Genomic DNA, 19,047 nt, shown 5'->3' on the forward strand with positions numbered 1-19,047 from the left:
TAAAACAGTCAAAATCACATGAGTGAAGAACAAGCAAAGATCATGAATTACTGAATAACTAGCAATTTAAAATCTTACAATAAGGTTCTTGGTTAATATGGCCATCTCCTCTAGTTTCTCCCTAAGTAGGTTATTTACCAAACATAGAAATAGCTTAAGTTTTATTTTGCTAATTTCTTAAAAAATAAATATGTTTTAGACTACAATGCTGATATATTAGGGGTATAAACCAAGTGACATATACAATAATAGGATCAACTCATTCCTCAAATATTTTTATGTAGCAGCTAAGATGTTTTTTACCTAATCCAAGGAATATCATTGAAACTTTGATGCTCTGATGAGTCGGGCATGTTTTGGTGGAAAACAAAAGAAAAACATATATGTATTTTTGATATTGCTAAATTCTAAAAAGTATATTTTTTATGTTCATTTGCTATTAGCCCATGTTTGTAAGCTCTGCGAATATGATGCTCTGGTGTAATTCAAATACAATAGTTCTAAGGGAATATTTAATTCACATTTAACTTGGGTTAAGGTAGTTCTATTGAAAAATGTGATAGCTATTGTAATACAGTACTTTGGGTCCATATGAGAATGATGGCAATTTAAGAGATAAAATGTTGAAGTATTATTTACATCAAGAAAGACACACAAAAGGAAAAAAAGGTGAAAAGGCTGAGAAACTCACAATCCAGAAGTGAAGTTTCTGGTGCCTACACTACCCCTGCTAAGTGGCAGGCATCTGTCAGCATTGCTGAAGGAGAGCGGGGCCCAGCATTGCTCCCTCTGAGCTGACCACACTGCCATTCCCCACCAGCTATAATCAGCACTTTTCACCACCAATCTGATTAACAGTCTTAATAAACAGAATGTGCACATCTTGTTAGTGCCCTGACGATGGTTACACGGAACTTTTCTAGGTGGTGCTCAAAGTGCTAGCAGATGTCAAGTACTTGCCACTCATTGCATCTGCGTAAAATGAATGCAAAACTGCACATTCCTCTTACCCGTGGGAGACTCAGACCCACAACCTGCAGCCTCGTCAGAGTCCTCCAGAGCCCTCGGTGCCTCCCATTTCTCAGTCTTGGCACAGAGCACTCTGCTTTATCATGCTGTGACCACAGCTCTTTTCCATAGTGCACTGTCTCTGTGGGTACCGACAGGCATGACACATCCGATCTGCTTTAAATTCTGATGCTAATATGCTCACCAAGAGTTTCATCACAGCTCTTTTGAACTCTCCCCTCTTTCTTCAGGACAAGCTTGGTGAAACAAATTGAATTCAATTTCCGATCACAAGCCATCACCTCTCCCAGAGCCATGGTGTCAAAAGAACAAGAGAAGTTTGGAAAAGTACCATTCGACTATGCCAGTTTCGATGCCCAGGTTTTTGGTAAACGCCCCCTCGTACAAACAGGTCAAGGACGAAAAACACCACCATTTCCTGAATGTAAGCTTCAAATTCTAATCCTCATTCCAAGGAATGCATCTTGTTTATGTGTGTTTGGAGGTGGGGGTGCCCAAATTCAGAATACGCTGAATACTACAGGGAGGAGAGAAAATACATTGTACAGTGGAGTAAAATAAGGAAAACAATTGTAAGATGATCAGTATTACTGATTGTACATGAAGTAACACTGAATATGGTGAATAGTTAATGGGTTAATTATTCTCCAAATATCATGCCACTGGTGAATCAAAATACAGTAATTCCAAAGAAATATTTAATTCACATTTAGCTAGGATTGGGGTTGATGAAAACTGTAGTAGTCATCACAATACAGTAATTTTGATTCATGTTGAAATCATGGAAATTGAAAACGTAAAATATTGAAACACTAAAGTAGTGCTTAAATCAGTAAAAAGCATTTAAACTGAAAGAGAGAGAAAATGTGAAAAATCTTAGAAGAAATTCACAGTTCAGAAATCAAGATTTTACAATAGACGCAATATGTGTGACTATAGAGATGTTTACCCACATAGTTAAGAACTAGTCCTGAATCATTTAAAATGTGTTAATACTCTAATGGCAACACATCCATGTAGAAGATCATAACTGTAAGATGCTATAATACATACAATTTCTCCAAGTGTTTTAGAGTCCTTGATTATTCTAATGAAAAGGTAAGAAAGAAAATATTGGGATAAACCCAAGCATGAAACCTGAATTATGGTATCATCATAAGGAAAGAAGCAAAATAATGTTTCAGTTTGAGTCCTACATAGACCATGGATTCAAAGAACTAGAATGCTATGAAACCTAGCAGTGACAAACAGACTTGAAAGGAGTTGGCCCGTCAACAAGTACCTTATACTCCAAAAGATATTTTATCTATTCTTTCCAAAAAAGAGGGCTCAGCCAACATAAATAATACAAACAACCTGTTAGATTCGGAAAATAATATGCACACACATGCACAATGTTTTCTATTATATTTATATGCAAAATGTACACACATGCATACACACACACAAGTGTGTTTTATTCAAGTGAAGCTAGTTAAGAACATCCTATCTATTCATATAACACAGATGTTAGTTTAAAAATGCAAAATGTCCAGTGGCGTTTTTATATTTTTATAATTGTAGGGATAACATTTAGTAATCTTTTAAATTACTTCATGAAAAATGATCAAAGTTTAGAAGAAATGATATTTGAAGCAAAATAAATAAATAAATGCTTTTTTATTATCCCACTTAAATTGTGGGTGTTTCTCCCATAACTTTGAGTGATGTTTACAAACACCCAGAGTGAAGAGAAATATGGTTAATTCTCTCTCTCAGTAATGCCTTGCTGTCACAACGGAAACAGAAAACAGAAACTCAGCCTTGATAACTAAATTGCCTTTCAGCTCACCCTGAGAACATTTTCTCTGTCCTTTACTTATCATGCTCTACCTAAATATGCAAAATGGGAGCTCATTAAAGAGTCCACCATTTATTTAGTTCCATCTAGTTGGACATTAAGAACAACTTCTACTCGTTTAAGCACAAAACAAACCTGCGTATCAAATAATAAAAATGCAATTCTATGTCTAAATAAATAGAAATTGTTATTGTGAAAACGAATGTTGAAAGGCTGCATTTTTTTTTTCTCTACTGGAATCACTGGTCCTTACACATGCACAGTTCATAGATGTTTAAGCCTTAAGCCTCTGTAATCCCTGATGGGTTTTGCCAGTGTAGTTTTAATCCATAATTTTTGCCACGGATGCTGCCAGTGCACCTGCCCCATAACATTAGTTATAGAGTTTTTACCATAAGAAGTGTAAATACAAAAAAATATTAAGAGAACAGACATCCTTTCCCAGCCATCATATCATCTGATCTGGGAACTTCTGTGAAAACCAATCTGAATAACTTTCATTGAGTGTACCAATAGATAATGGATCGTGTTTTAATTTATTCTTAACATTTTAACACAAGAAGTTATCTCTTTAAAACAAATCCATTTAATGACTAAAGCCACGTATATGCAATTGCTAATCAAATCTCTCTTCAACAGCAAAGCATTTTTCAAATCCAGGGAAATTTCCTAATCGACTGCCTAGTGCAGGCGCCCACACACAGAGCCCTTGCCGTGCCAGCTCTTACAGCTACGGTCAATGTAGTGAAGACACCCACATAGCAGCAGCTGCTGCCATCCTGAACCTTTCCACCCGCTGCAGGGAAGCTGCAGACATCCTCTCCAACAAACCACAGAGTCTGCATGCCAAGGTAGGCCAGTCCAAGAGCCCGGAGGGTGGGCCAGTGACTGAACCGTGAGAATAAACTGCCTTTCATGTTCCTGACCATATTCACTACCACTCCGGCCACTCCCCACCCCTAAAACCCATCCCTTCCTCATCTTAGGAAGAGACTCAGAGGCACATTGACAGGGATGGGTTTTGTGGCTGCAAGTAGGAATGAAAGAGTGTTGTTCTTGAAGGCAGTGTACCAAAGTCTGGGGAGAAGTGAGTTAGGGAGCCTGGTTGGGAAGATTCATAGACATCAAACCTACCTTTGTGTTGGGGACTTTGGAACACAAGAAAGAGGCTTGCCATTAAAGTCAATCCAACCAATTGAAGCATTTTGCTGTCTGTAAATCAAAGATGGTAAGAAAACGTCCAACTACACAGTGACTTGGAAAAGCAGTTGCAAAAATTGACTCATGAGGTGTCAACAATGAGGTGTCATTGTTGCACACATCACTGTTGTATAAGGTAAGGTAGTCTCAGTCGCTACAGTAGTCTCAAAGGACACACAGAGTAAAACATGGATGCATTAAGTTAACAAGAGATGGCTCAGGGGTACTTGAGAACTCAGGGCATTCAAATCCAAAATCAAATTTGGTGAAGTGTAGGAAGATGCCACATGTCTGAGGCCCATGGAATTAATCACATTTCTCTAATAACCTCCCCTCCGTAACAATGAGAAGGAGACATCCATGCTTATGATACCTTGATGCCAGCAAAAAACAAAGCTCCTCCATGTGTCCTCTTCTGAGGAGGAGGCGTTTATCAGGCTGGAGAGTAGCAGCGATCCTCAGATCCTCAGGGGGAGGGTAAAAGCTGCTCTTGCAGTCGGCTGGAGCCTGTAACTCCCATCTACACGAAGTATTCAGTTAAAAGAAATTATTTTCCTACCTAGAAGGCTGAAACCAGATGAAATAAAGTGCCCAGGCTTATCTGGAGAAGAGATTTTACCCTTGTTTTAAGTGGAGATGTCCTGGGTTAAACCCTAACCCTGAAACTCCGGCAATTAGAGTAGAGAGCTCCCTTTTTCCCTGTAAGCGCAGCCCCATCCCCGGTGTGGTCAGCTGCTCACCTGTGCCGTGCCAGGCCTTCAGGAGAGCAGGGAACACGGTGCCATTGAGCATTTGACAGAAGAATCAGAATTAGCTTCTGGACAAATCCGAGCCAAGTAAACCCCAGGAAGAGTTGGTGGCCAAAAACCACTCAAAAACAATTTTTAAACAAATGAGGTTCTTAAACAAAGAAAAAACGTATCCTCTGAAAATTATAAAGAAAATACTGAGCTCTCCAAATTCAAAGGAATTCAAGTCAGAAATTATTTTCTTAAATGAATGATTTAGAGCGCTTTACAATGCTACTTTAGTTTATTCCTATTCTTGTTTTAGAACCTGAATACATTCCATATTTTAAAAGGGACATTCTAATATGCAGCTAGTAGGAGAAACACTAAAACATCTTCTTCTTAGGCCTTATATTATTTGTTTGTTAAGACTGTCCTTTGAGAATAAAAGGACCAATATTATTACGATTAATGCCGCTTGAATTATTTGAGTAAATGGTTGTGGAATGAGTGGTTTCCATCTGCACAGGTAAATTTTTTTTTTTTCATTTTTCGGAATTCTGCCCTTAACCATTATATTCCCCATGTTCACTTAGTTGCGGGAGCCAAACAATGAATCAAACAAAGATGACCAAAATTTGAAGGTATTTTCCCTTATCAATACATGTTTTGTTCTTTTCTTGAATACATTCTGGTCAGAAACGTGACTGCTGAATTGGCACATTCCAAAAATCCAAATAACTGACTTCTGAGTCTATGCTTACACTCCTATTGGGAGCGTGCTGTGTGCCAGGGTTGCTCTGTGGAGCGGATACTCCTGCCCAGGGAGACAGGAACTGCACTGCATGTCTGGGCCTCCATACAGCCAACCCAAGTCTTAACTACAGAAGCCAAACCATTGACGTGATGATGAAGATGGAAGAGACAGACAGTGTACCAATCGACTTTTAGAAGGAGCTCGTTATATTAGCAGTTTAAAAAGCCATTTTCCCATGAAAATTATCTCACTTGACATAGTGGTGGTTAAAATAGGATAAATACAGCACCCTACAGTGTTACTGTGTGCAGAATCCTTCTTCCAGGCGCACATTCCCACACACTGTAACAATTTGCAGAATTCTGTTCTCTTTGGATCGTACATTCTAAATATAAAATAGAACCTCATAAAATCCCAAGACCACAAAAATTAATTATTGTAGCAAAAAAAGGAGAAAAAAGCCAAAGTAATCAACCCTAAAAAAATGGCCTCTGATCAAATTGTACCCAATCTAGACCATTTCTATTCAGTGTTGCACTTTGCTTTCTTGCCCTCCACTTAATATAGGACTAAGTAAGTATAAACTGTCTTCTCCTGTGGAATACTAGCCTGATTCTCTATCTACTATAATTTGATTTTTCCTCCATGATGGTCAGTATGTTTATGTCTGCTACCCAAACTCCACAGATCTCTTGAGCTCCTTATTTGGAAAGGATATAGAGACGTACAGATTCTCTCTGCTCTTGAGTTCTCTAGCTGAGAAGCATTTTTTTTTTTTTATGTACTAGAGAGTTATCCTGGCAGATGGGCTCTTGTCGGCACCCTCCAAATGGTCTATGAGAGTCGGACTGCCCAAAACAACCACTAGATCCAGCCACAGACCCTGCCTTCAAGGAGCTTGTGGGCAAAGCAGAAACAAAGAAATGGTTGTTCCAGGTAGAGAGCTGTATTTTCAGAAGTGACATTTCTAGCATCCAGGGGAGGCATGGGTGGCTTTGCTCAAAACTTGGATGAGGGCAGATTTCCCATTTTCCTTCAGCCTCCATGCAGTCCTTTCACTGATGGAGTGAGCTTCTCTGACATTGCTTCAAGAGCCCAGGAGGAGAACAAATTACAGATCCTGCTGTCACGTGTGGGCACTACCATTTAAAAATGAAGCCAGAGGATACTAACCTTGAAGTTGCCTCCATTCCCACATGTTGGGGCTAATACAGATCTTTCAGTATGCTGACTCTGAGTTTAGAGTTTAATGGGAGATCTAAATTTATGATTTGCAAAATCCCTGTCCTTATGGGAAGACAGCAGAGGCTGTCTTGAGAGAGACGAGAGAACTTTGAGTTCCTACACAGCCTAAAACCAATGAGAGACAATACAGATATCCCACAACAGTCTTTTTCTGAACTTTCCCAGCCCCCACACTACCCAACACTAAAACACTTCCTTGGGTCCAGTATCATGGACCCTTTCCTGATACTGTGTTGAGAAAATCAGTGCTAACATTTCTCACCACTGCCCAAACAAGTCCATTATATCCTGAAAATAGATCTTAAAAGGAATTATTTGTTAAAATACAATCCAGCATGTATACAACACATCTACACCACCAAAATCGCCTGTATGTCGCTTTAAGTATCTCTTTGAGGAATCAGGTCAGAAGAAAAAGTTAGTAATGTCAATATTAGTGGATATCATAATGATTAAGGGTAATTTTGTCTGAAGTATGAGCCCTCTCTCGATACTAGTACTTTCATTGGTTCTAAGATTCATATAATGTCCTTCATTTTAATCTGGAATTAATATGAGTCTGTAAAACATTCGTGGGCCACAATCCCAACCACTCCGCCTCCTGTCTGGCCACCATTGCTGCTGTTATGAGCACAGCGTTCGGTGGAAACAGGCAACAGGCACAGACTGAGCGTGTCCTCCAGCCCCTGAGCACAGGCACATGCCAACACGTGTTGGAGACACTCTCTGTTTCCTTCCTTCCTCCTACCCTCAGGAACAGAGGTAGGAACAGGCACATGGTCTATCTTTATCCTGATCACTTCAGCTTGCCAAGCATTCTGTTGTTTGTTTTGGTGTTTTCCCCACCTGTTTAGACAAAGTGGCATATGCACAGTGTGCCTTAAAAGAAAACAAAAAACTGACACTTGCTTGAAATGTTTAAAGTTCAAAATCTGTTTTGTGCTTGAATAAGGCCTAGAAGCAACATGATAACACCTCAGCATCCTCACTGCTGGGTATCAGAAATAGCCCGTATGGCTATTCTAGTATCCCGATGGCTCCTGGGATACTTAGAATCCAAAAGCAGCTTTTTTCAGTAACTTTAATATCATGTCAGATTATGCTGTATATTCGGAGTGAAATGTAATGAGAAACTTGGGTCAGAGATCACAAGGAACCAACTGATGCGTGTGTATATATTTAATAATTCTCTTTACCTCTGCATACAGTAGCATAGGAATGGCTCTTTTGGCACTTGAAAAGCCAACCAAATTATTGTTGTTGTTGTTGTTGTTGTTGTTGTTGTTGTTGTTGTCATTTATGGAACACCTACTATGTGCCAGGCACTTTATATAAGCACTTTGCTTATATTAACTCTTTTTAATCCTTTCAGAAATTATTATTTTTTTATTTTTTTTATTTTTTTAATTTTTTATGATAGTCACAGAGAGAGAGAGAGAGAGAGAGAGAGAGGCAGAGACACAGACAGAGGGAGAAGCAGGCTCCATGCACCGGGAGCCCGACGTGGGATTCGATCCCGGGTCTCCAGGATAGTGCCCTGGGCCAAAGGCAGGCGCCAAACCGCTGCGCCACCCAGGGATCCCTTATTTTTTTTATTTTTTTAATTTTTTATGATCAGAAATTATTTAAAGAAGATATTAACCCAGTTAGCAGATGAAGAAATAGTAGTATGTCTATATTAAATAATTTTCTCTGACTGGCATAGCTATAACTGTTGGAACTGAGATTTTAATTCATACCTATCCAATTTCTTATGTTCTTAAAGTTCTTATCATCATGTGTTATATAGACTGCTGGCCAACTTAAGAATTTTCACTGACTTTGGTTCCAAGTCTCAGACAAAGATTTTTGCAAAAAGTTATAATTTAATTTAATTTTTAAAAATTTATTTATTTATTTATTCATGAGAGACACACACAGAGAGAGAGAGAGAGGCAGACACATAGGCAGGCTGCAGGGAGGGAGCCTGATGTGGAACTCGATCTCAGGACCCCAGGGTTACAACCTGAGCCAAAGGCAGACGCTCAACCGCTGAGCCACTCAGGCATCCCATAAATTTAATTTTAAATTCATATCTTACGTCAGACACTGATTTCTCCCCTGAAATTCCATTATTCCATTCATACTGAATACATTTCGCAAGTTTATAATCTGAACTTAACTGTTTTAATACTCAATTACTATTTGGTAAGAATAAGATAATTTAATTCATTTTTTAAATTGTTAATATCCTGCCTGCTTTGAAAACATATTTCAGGTAGCTTTCAATATAGAAAAGATACTCCTCAAACAAAGCACCCTGAAGCAAAAGTGGAAGAACATGAGTCAGAAGAGGAAAACCAAGAAACTGATTACAGCAGACCTGAGCTGAGGGACACTAAATTTGTAGGCTTCCTGTTAGTCAAGTCAAAGGGGAAAAGATGGCAGGTGACCCCTTTTGTGTTAACAGAAAACTTAATCTACAGAAAACAGTGATGTACTCTTATATCTGTGTTTTGAAAGCCAACAATTTTCACAGTCAGAACTTTAAGGCAAAGGCATCTTTATTTCATCACTATGTCTGAATGCATAATTTTTAATTGTTAAAACATTATCATGCTGTCATTTGGATGATACCAGCCTTAAGACTGTCTTCTAAATACAAGTACAGTAACTTATGTGTTTTCCCTTTTGTTCTTCAGGACACAAATTTCTACCCTTTTCCACTGGTTGTAAGCACATAGGAATATGGGTTGTTTCCTACTTTCTGTAGTAGACATCTTCTCCTTATTGTCACATAATCCTTATAATTACCATTTTACTGGTCGCATAACGTGCCATTAAATAGATGCAGCATAATTTCATCAATCCTTTCTCTGTTGGTGGACATCTTAAATCACTTCTCATTTTATGGTACAGATAAGGATCATATGATGAATAATTATTTCAACTTTCCATTGAATAATTATATTTACTAAATTACCTTTCACTAACAATCTCCTCTATGTATAACCTAAGCTCCTTGAAGGCAGGAACAATATATTTTTAAATTTTCTTTTCCTCAAAATATGGAAGCTTGAAAACATTATTTTTTCCAATAATTTAATTAATAAATACACCATATATTGAGACCTGTACCTTAAAAGTGGCTGAACGTGATGGCCCTTGATGTTGCTCCTAAGTAGGAAAGACCTATGCCAACCCTCAAAACAAAAACAAAAAAACCCTCTAAATTTAAATTTAAATGATTAAAATAAGGATCCAGAATGGCGAATGACACTTTTAGAAATCAGAATACCCGAAGTTGGCGACGGGGGTGCATGTTGGCTGAATGCTATGCCCTCCTGCTTCTGTGGCCTCTCCCACCACCCCCTCCTTTGTGTGCTGCCATTTGGAGTTTCAAGCTCAGAGAGAAGTGATGTCTATTGATAAAACTCTGAATAAAAAATCCGTGCAGTAAACGTGTGATCCACCCATCTATGGGCAGAAAGGGACCCTTCTCTGGTACTGTGTGTAATTGTTGAATGCATCTGTGCGCTCACTTAAAGCCCATCTGTACCCTGCTGCCCAAACGTGCTTTCTCCCTATCAAGTCAGGTACTCAGAGCAGCCGGCTGGGGTGCGGGCTATACAAGAGCGCCTCTTTGAAACATTAGGAGAGATTTTGTTCTCCCATCAGCTCAGGATTACTCAAGATGTAGAACCATAACAACTCTGATAATCTCTAATTTTTTTGTTTACTATTTGGGTTTTTTTCCTGTAAAAACTAAAATATATATTAGCGTTGTCTTGGAATAGTTGATATTTTTTTTTCGGAGAGATCGAATCTGCACTATTTATGGGTTTTGCACTATAAAACTCTGCAGCCCAGTCACATGGCTTCTTTTTCCTAAGCCATCTGTCACAGAGGTCTGGAATTTTATGTGAATGTTGGTTGTGCAGTCTTAACCCAAGTTTTTTTTTTTTTTAATGAAAAATGTCAGCAACTACAATATTTAGCATTTTACTTTACATTGGCCATTAAACTTGATTACTATAGCTCTGTTTCATTGCTATAGTTATATATCATTTATGAAGCCAAGAATTATTTTGATGTGCTCACGGCAGGATGCATTGTCACAGCACGGAGAGAGAGCACGTGGCACTGATACGGTTAATATCTGGGATTTTTGTAACTAAGGTTTATTAATGCTGGTATAAAAACGTATTTGATATTATACAGATGGCATAAGATGTTGTGGTTACTAAGTCATTATCCCGGATAAGCTGCACTGTCAAATTCAGGGCTTAGGACTATCACAGGAGATTAAACTATTTGCTAAAAAGGACAGAAAGATATAGCCAAAGCATCTTAGTGCAAACATATTAGAAGTATATTTACCTCCCACAAATATAATAAAGCATATCTACCTCAGAGGCTGAGAGATTGAGAAGAGGAACTTCACGGGTAAAACAAGCAAACAGAAGACGCGCCTTATTTCCTGGATCAGGTGCGAGCCATGATCCTTTGGAGCAGAGCCTCACGGCCCACACCTCAAGGGTGTGTGTTGGGGAGAAGGAGGCAGAGTGTAAATGGGGAGTTAACACGAATCCCCAGGGAAGGAACTGGCTGCCCTGTGCGTTAAGGGGTCTTGCTCACATTTTCACTGCTTTGCCAGCCATGGGGAAAAAGAGTAGAGACGTTGTCCAAGATCGTATTGTGAATTGATGGATGGTAGTGAAAATACAGACAGTATTTATCTGTCCCACTTAAGAAAAAGACGAGAGGGCTCTTCCTGCACTCTGAGAGTTATCATGTGGTAGTGTTCACAGTTGGCAGCAGCACAGGGCCAGTCCTTACACGTGTATCATTTGGAAGATCCAGAGCACATGGGCAGGTGTTGGGACTTGTACCTTAGACCACCACCACCACCACAAAGAGACAGCCAACTATATCCCAAGGAAAATGCTGCAAGGTGCAGTGAGTTTCGAGTCTCATACAAAGCGTCTGGAAAATAATCACATTTATTCTGAAGTTTTACTGTCCAACTTGACCCCAAACAGTCCTGATGGCAGCTTGCTACCCAAAGGCCCCCAGAATCAACAACAGTTTGCCCGTCTGCCTCCCTACCCCATTCCCCCACCAAGCTAACAAAGCTTTTCTGGTTCAAGTAACCCAGGGGAAAAGGTCACATTCATATTAATCTAATATTCCAATAAAAATTCTCTTGCAGCTGGTTATTTTTGCATATATTCCTGTTAGATTAATACTGTAATGGGGGGGCGTGAGCTGGGAAGTAGTGTTGTGCCTTTTTATAAACTCAAGTGTTAATGCTATAAATGATGAATTGAGAGTGATAATTCTGCAAGCCAGAGAAGGAGATTTAAAGCTAAACTTCAAAATATATATATATATATATATAAAACAGGGTTAGTCAATACATTTAGCATTTGGAGCATCTTATTTATATTAGGCTCTGCTTTGCTTAAACCCAGAAACACGAAGCTCACTAATGGTGCTGCTCTTAAAAGTCTGCCTAAGAATTGAACATTAACCAAAGCAAATCAGAAAGCTAGATTTTAAATCAGATATACTTACATAAAAGCTTGCATTTAAAATTATCCCTTAAAAGCCCCACATGGCTAGGCTATAACTGCAAACTGCTTAAATGTTTTTCTGTTTCCTATTGTATACCAGGGAGCCGAGATAGAAGTGGATGAAAATGGCACATTGGACTTAAGCCTGAAAAAAAATCGAATCCTGGACAAAGCTGCACCCCTAACTTCCTCTAACACTTCTGTTCCAACTCCTTCCTCTTCCCCATTCAAAACAAGCAGCATTTTGGTCAATGCAGCATTCTATCAGGCTCTCTGTGATCAAGAGGGCTGGGATACTCCTATCAACTATAGCAAAACCCATGGGAAGACAGAGGAGGAGAAAGAGGTATTGTTTCAATATGTCGATCACTAAGTGTAAGACAGAATGTGATTGGGGAGTATTCTCAGCTTTTTCCTCCTACGTTACTTTTCGTATCTCTGTTTAGATATCACATAATTCTGTACCTTGTTTCAGACTTTGGTAAAGTGATGATCTTAAATTTCACCAGAAACTGATAAATGAATCCACCTTTTCCTGTCACTTCACTAAAATGATGTCACTGCAGCGAACTTGGTCCCCATTAGGGCTGCAGTTGTGTGCAGTGCATGGGAGGTTGTATTAGCCATCCCTTGAGATGGCTGTAAGGTGCAATCCGCCACTCAACACTGAAATGCCAACTTGCTAACTCTGAGCGGTAGAAGATGAAATCAAATCAGGGATGAATACAAATCATGCCAAATTCCTTGTGGGTTGATATGTTTAAAGAAAAAAAAATAGCCACTGTCGTTGGAAGGGTGCATCACCTTCCTCAGCTTTTTGAAGTTCGGAAACTTTTGTGGGGAAACTAATTTGATTTTAGTGTGTGCTTTAACATCTCGGAGCATCAGCTGACATAAACAGTAGTGATCACAAGATGGGTTGTTTCTCCAATTCCCAATCCTCCTTCCCTCTCTTTCTCCCTCCCACCCTCGTTTCCTTCCTTCCTCCCATCTTCTTTCTCCCTCCCTTCTTTCCTTGCTCCCTTCAGCACAGTTTCCCGGCATTTCCATGTCCAGGCAGTAACACAGGTCCTGAGGATGCAGCACCAAATGGGACAAGTCCCCCCTCCCCACAACTACGCTCAGTATGGCAGAAACACTGGCAGGGAACCAAATGGAATAGCACGAGCAGGCCCACGATGAAGAAGAAAAATGCCAACCCTATGTAAAGTGGTCGGGGATGGGTTCCTGGAGGACCCCCGAGGATCCAAGGCAGACTCTTAGTCACTACCACCCACAGCATCACATAGAAGTGGGAGGGGAATCCACACAACAGCTATTTCTGATTACATTCTTCCATGCTGCTCTTAGTCATTTTATTCTGCTTGGCTTTACAAAATCTGCCTCAAGTGTTTGGGGATAGTCTTAGCTAATTTTAAAAGAACCTTTTCTAAAAATCGTGTATCTTTGACTCTGATCATTATAGAACTAATACCTGCAAAGTATTAGAAGCGGGTTTACCTTAAGCGATGACCACAGACAGAGGAACATGTACCTCTTCGCTCTACCCCATCCCTCCCCTCCGCGCCCCCCCCACCCCCGGCCATCTTGGACTTCTGCAAAATAATAGCAGTTACACCTAACTTCTGTTTATTTTTATAATCTGTAAATCCATCATTATCACATTAACTGGTCATTCTGCACAATTGGTCTGAAATGGAGGTAAGGAAGCAGTGGCAGGTTGTTGAGAAGCACGATCTCAATGAGATCAAGATTGTTGATTCAATCTCACTCTGTAGAAGTGAGCTTTAGAGAAAAGGAATACCCTCTCATTCATAAAACTACTTCATCTCCAGCTGGTCCAATAGTTGGTGGGATCATGGCATATCCCACCCTACACCACCAAAAGGAAACCTAATCCTAGTTAAAAGATCTGTTGTTGATGGGGGTTCAGTAAAAGGCTCAAGTCACATGAAGGACTGTATTCACAAACTAGGTAGGCATAGTTGTGCCCCTATTCTTGGGTGAATCCCACTAGAATAAAACCCACCTTGTTTTTGTTCAGTAGCATCTTAGTGTTATGTGCAGGGTGGGACTCAGACTTTCCGTCCCCACCCTTGTGACTGCTATTAATGGACCATGGTCAATCACCAGAAATCTTCCTTCCAATGTCAGACATACTGATTCAGTTCTGAGTAGTAATGAAGCAAATTTGCATCAAGTGGGTTTTTGTTTTCATTCACGGTCTCGTGTATTGTTTGATCTTGGTTATAATTTTTGGCCTTGGCAACAGTATTAACAATTCACTCTTATATTCTGAGACACTCCTCCCATTTGGAGGTCTAGTAAGTACCTCAAGAACCTCCTTGGCTATACCTCTTATCATTCAGATAGCCAGAAAATTAGGTCTCATAACAAATATTTTATCTTTATTTCCAATCTTTTTTTTTTTTTTGCGTAATTCCAAAAAACATCTGGATTTACCCTGGCAGCTTCATGGATTCAACTGGAAGATGTTCTTATCCAATGCTTATGTATTTGTGACAGTGTTTTATTTCCCAGCAAATTCATGGGGGAAATGGGTTTGTTTAGATTAGATTTCTGCTCCTTTCAGAATGATTTACTTACTTCCAGTCTGACAGTACAGACTTTCACTGCTAAAGTTCGCAACCTAAGAATTCTGAAATCTGGAATGGAGAAGTTATGTGGCGATTCAGTGTCACTAAGACTGCCAAAAGAGGACTTTAAAGATGTTAAGTGAGTTCTTAGAGTCAGAGTGCTTGCCCTAGGCTTGATTGACAAATTTTTAGAGAAAGTGTGCATGAGTGAGTTTGAAAGGGGGGAGGGTTGAGGGAGAGGGAAAGAGACAATCTTTTAAAAAATTTTTTATTGGGGTTCAATTTGCCAACATATAGCATAACACTCAGTGCTCATCCCGCCAGGTGTCCCCCTCAGTGCCCATCATGCAGTCACCCCAACCCCCTGCTCACCTCCCCTTCCACTACCCCTTGTTCATTTCCCAGAGTTAGGAGTCTCTCACGTTCTGTCACCCTCACTGATATTTTCACTCATTTTCTCTCCTTTCCCTTTATTCCCTTTCACTAATTTTTATATTCCCCAAATGAATTAGGCCATATAATGTTTGTCCTTTTCTGATTGACTTACTTCACTCAACATAATACCCTCCAGTTCCATCCACATTGAAGCAAATGGTGGGTATTTGTCGTTTCTCGTGGCTGAGGAATATTCCATTGTATACATAGACCACATCTTCTTTATCCATTCATCGGAAAGAGACAATCTTAAGCAAACTCCACACCCAGCACAGAGCCCCACGCTGGGTTTGATCTCATCACCCTGAGATCACACCCTGAGCCTAAATCAAGAGTTCCATGCTTAACCAACTGAGCCATTCAGGCATCCCGGCAAAATATTTTTTAAGCTTAATTTTTATTGTCACAGTGAGCTGGCCCTGAGTGACTCATTGCTGAGGGAAACTATACCTGATGGGGACACACTCCCACAAAAGTGCTTCTGAAGCACTGAACTCCTAAGACGGTTCCTCACCCCTTCTTCTTTGTGCTTTCGTCTGTGCTGAGGTAATCTACATATAGACGCTGCTTATTGCCCTGTTCTGAGTCTTATAAATGAGAACTGTGATACTTGATAGTTATTAATTTGAAAAAATAGGTTGTATTCAATGTCCTCATTGTGAAGAGAGACACTGAGTTCAGTAAGAATAAAGGTAAGCAATCTTTATACAGGCTCTCTTGTCCTAACAAAAGCAGAATGAAAAGCAGGATTATTGTCCACGTTTTGGGAGGAGAAAAATTGAGGCTCAAGGAGGTTAAATTGTTGGTCCTTGGTCATATAGAAATTAAGAAGTGGGCCTGGTCTTCACTAAAATGAGAAAAGGGAGAGAACAGAAAGAAGGAAAATCTTAAACCGCCCATCAAAAAGTGGTGGCAACTAGAGAATATTGAGGACAACTAGAAAGGGAAGGGAAAAAGAAAATGAAAAAGAAATGGTTCTTGGCGAGGCGTGGGAGACCCAACAATGGTTCATAGCGCTTCTCAGGGCAGCAGAACCAAACTTGCCCTGACCCTGATCTACTGGACACAACGACACAAACCAGTCACAGGAACTGGTCCATTCCTGTCTTTTCTGGTGAGCTCCGCCTGGATGCTGCACTTAGCCCAGGCAACAGACTGTGAATGTCTGAAGATCAGGTGATGGTCAGCTCCAGATTTGACATTGGCACCTCCACCCCTATCCCACACGACACTCACATACACACACACACACACACACACACACACACTCATGCACACAACCAGAAATGGAGTGATTATTTCTAATTCATTGTTATCTAGTTCATATGCACAACAGTTGCTTAATTTTGGTGGTAATTTTCAGAAAATATTGTCTGTCTCTCTCAGTGAAATAGCCTGTCCAGATGCCCCCTAAAAAAAAAATTCCTGAATCTGGAAAAAACTCAAAAAATCTCGAAAGGAAAGTGCTGAGAAATAACTAGGGCTGTCAGTTCCATTCAACTGTCAGTTCTCCAAAGATTTCAGGGCTTAAAATGTTAAAAGTGCCAGATGCTATTATCTGTTATTCATGTTACCATTATGTTCTGGTCTTTACTGAAATCAATATAAACTTCCATCTGTACATTAAAGGAATTTCATTGCATCCATATACGTTCTAAACACAATATATCTATGCCAAATTCTCTCTCACTATCCACAGGATAAAATTATTATTTTTAAAATTACATTTTAAATTTTGGAAAAATTTCTTCCAAATGACATTGGCTTATTTTTTACTCTGTGCTATTTAAAAATTTATCTAATAGATTGTGCAACAAAATTAAGAATCCTTTCAGTGATGGTCACCTATATTTTAGTACATACGCTCTCTGCAGGTCTTGGGGTAGAATGCTGAGCGAAGAAAAGCGGAAAGACAATTATTTCATAATGTAATTGCATACATAGGATTCCATAGTTATTACAAGAACACAAAATATTTTAAAGGCCATATCCAATAAAATTATTCTATTTAAACATTACCATATGTTACTATACCAAATTAAATGCAATATATTCTGCAAGCATTATTTTATATACATTTTAGTTATAATAATAACTTAAATTTTCATAATTGATAATTTCCTTCAAAATCATGTATTCCTTTGTCTTCAATAATGTATAGATTCAGCAGCCAAATTTTATATATTCACCTATAAATGTAATGCCTTTAGGAATACTTTAGGAATACTTAATTTTATCATAGAGAAAATAATAAAAGGCTCTTTTTCACTGTATGCCATTATAAAAAAATCAGCATCTAAACAGAAAAACAAAGGTTGCTCCACACTGAGACAATATTGGATTTAGCATTTGTATCTACTTTCAAAAAGCCAAGACATTTATAAATTGTAGTGGGAAACACTACCTGGGTAGAATCCAGGTAGCACCAAATGGAATAGATGGTGGCATTACAAGGTTTAGGGTCTTATAATTAGGAATTACTTCATGTTAGACATTTATATTATAAAACTTGAAAAGGATAAGCACCATCCATCTACTTTGCTATAGATTCCATGGAAGTCTCATCAAAGTGGTACTTCTCTTTCTATCTTAGAGGGCAATTATAATCAAGACCCATTCTCCTTATTTTTAAGTGGTGTATTGTTATCTCCTACTATTTTTACGTATATCAATTTTAAAAAATGAGAACTTTGACTTCTAAATAATATGAAGAAAGAAATTGTACCAAGCCAGATTTTATTAATTTGGCCTAAAGATAGCTTTACTTGAAATAGTTTACCAATGTACTTACCACTATAGGGTTTGTGGAAAATGGTTGAATTGTTATCCAAGTAATTAATTTAAAAAAATTACACTTACCTTTATGACTGAGATAAAGGTATAGAATTTTTCCTTGGTTGGGAAAACCCAGGGACATTCTCTTCCATTGATTTTGAGTGTAGACACGGGATTATTAAAATTATCTTTTGCCATCGCATTTTTGTGTCCGTTTGATTTAAAAGAGACTTACCTTGAAAACTTCAAAATAGTTATCTCATTTTAAAGAGCTCAGTACTTTTGAGAATTAGAATAATTTCTATAGTTTTCTATATTAGCTAATCTGATTTCGTATTAAATCCAGAAAGTATTATATTTACTAGATATAAGCTTAAAATGAAAATAAGCTAATTATGTAATTGAGGAATACCATCATTAGTCTTCTGTAAGATAATATATCAGGTGGTAAATAAATTATTTGAAAGGATTACTAAGTCTTCCTTATGAAATCAAGATCAGTATTAAGCTCAGAAGAAGGCCACAAAAATTAGTGATCATTCAGCAAGAAATTTCATCCAGTGACTAAACGATACCAACTTAGCAAAAGAGTTAACTTAAAATAGGAAGTGATGTGAGAATAAAAGCAATTATCCAGAAGAATCAAATTCAATGGCTAAATATTGTGGACCATTTATTATATATTTAAACAAACAATTTAGATGTTAATTATTTGTATATTAGAAAGGACATTTGTTAGCCTAAATTTACTTATTCTTTTTTTGTTTAAAAACTTGTGGTTCAAAAAAAAAAAACAAAAACAAAAACTTGTAGCTCACTTTTGCAATATTTCTTTTGTTTTACCAATGGCTGCTATGTATATAAAGAACTATTCTTATGTTCTCTA

The 19,047-nt window shown here is 38.5% G+C and overlaps 1 protein-coding gene across 9 annotated transcripts in view; it reads left to right on the top strand.

The window, feature by feature from the left end:
- Nucleotides 1–19,047, top strand: part of ST18 (ST18 C2H2C-type zinc finger transcription factor) — a 290,499-nt gene that overhangs the window by 240,369 nt on the left and 31,083 nt on the right. For 6 of the 9 annotated variants that reach the window (XM_072734747.1, XM_072734745.1, XM_026011271.2 and 3 more), the window contains 3 exons: nt 1,260–1,453; nt 3,509–3,720; nt 12,455–12,700. In XM_072734747.1, coding sequence (XP_072590848.1) covers nt 1,260–1,453; nt 3,509–3,720; nt 12,455–12,700 — 652 coding nt within the window. The remainder of the gene's footprint in view (nt 1–1,259; nt 1,454–3,508; nt 3,721–12,454; nt 12,701–19,047) is intronic. The other 3 variants (XM_072734751.1, XM_072734750.1, XM_072734752.1) reach the window with 1 other exon arrangement.

The sequence above is a fragment of the Vulpes vulpes genome, chromosome 13 (genome assembly GCF_048418805.1).
Source record: "Vulpes vulpes isolate BD-2025 chromosome 13, VulVul3, whole genome shotgun sequence".
Taxonomy (NCBI): domain Eukaryota; kingdom Metazoa; phylum Chordata; class Mammalia; order Carnivora; family Canidae; genus Vulpes; species Vulpes vulpes.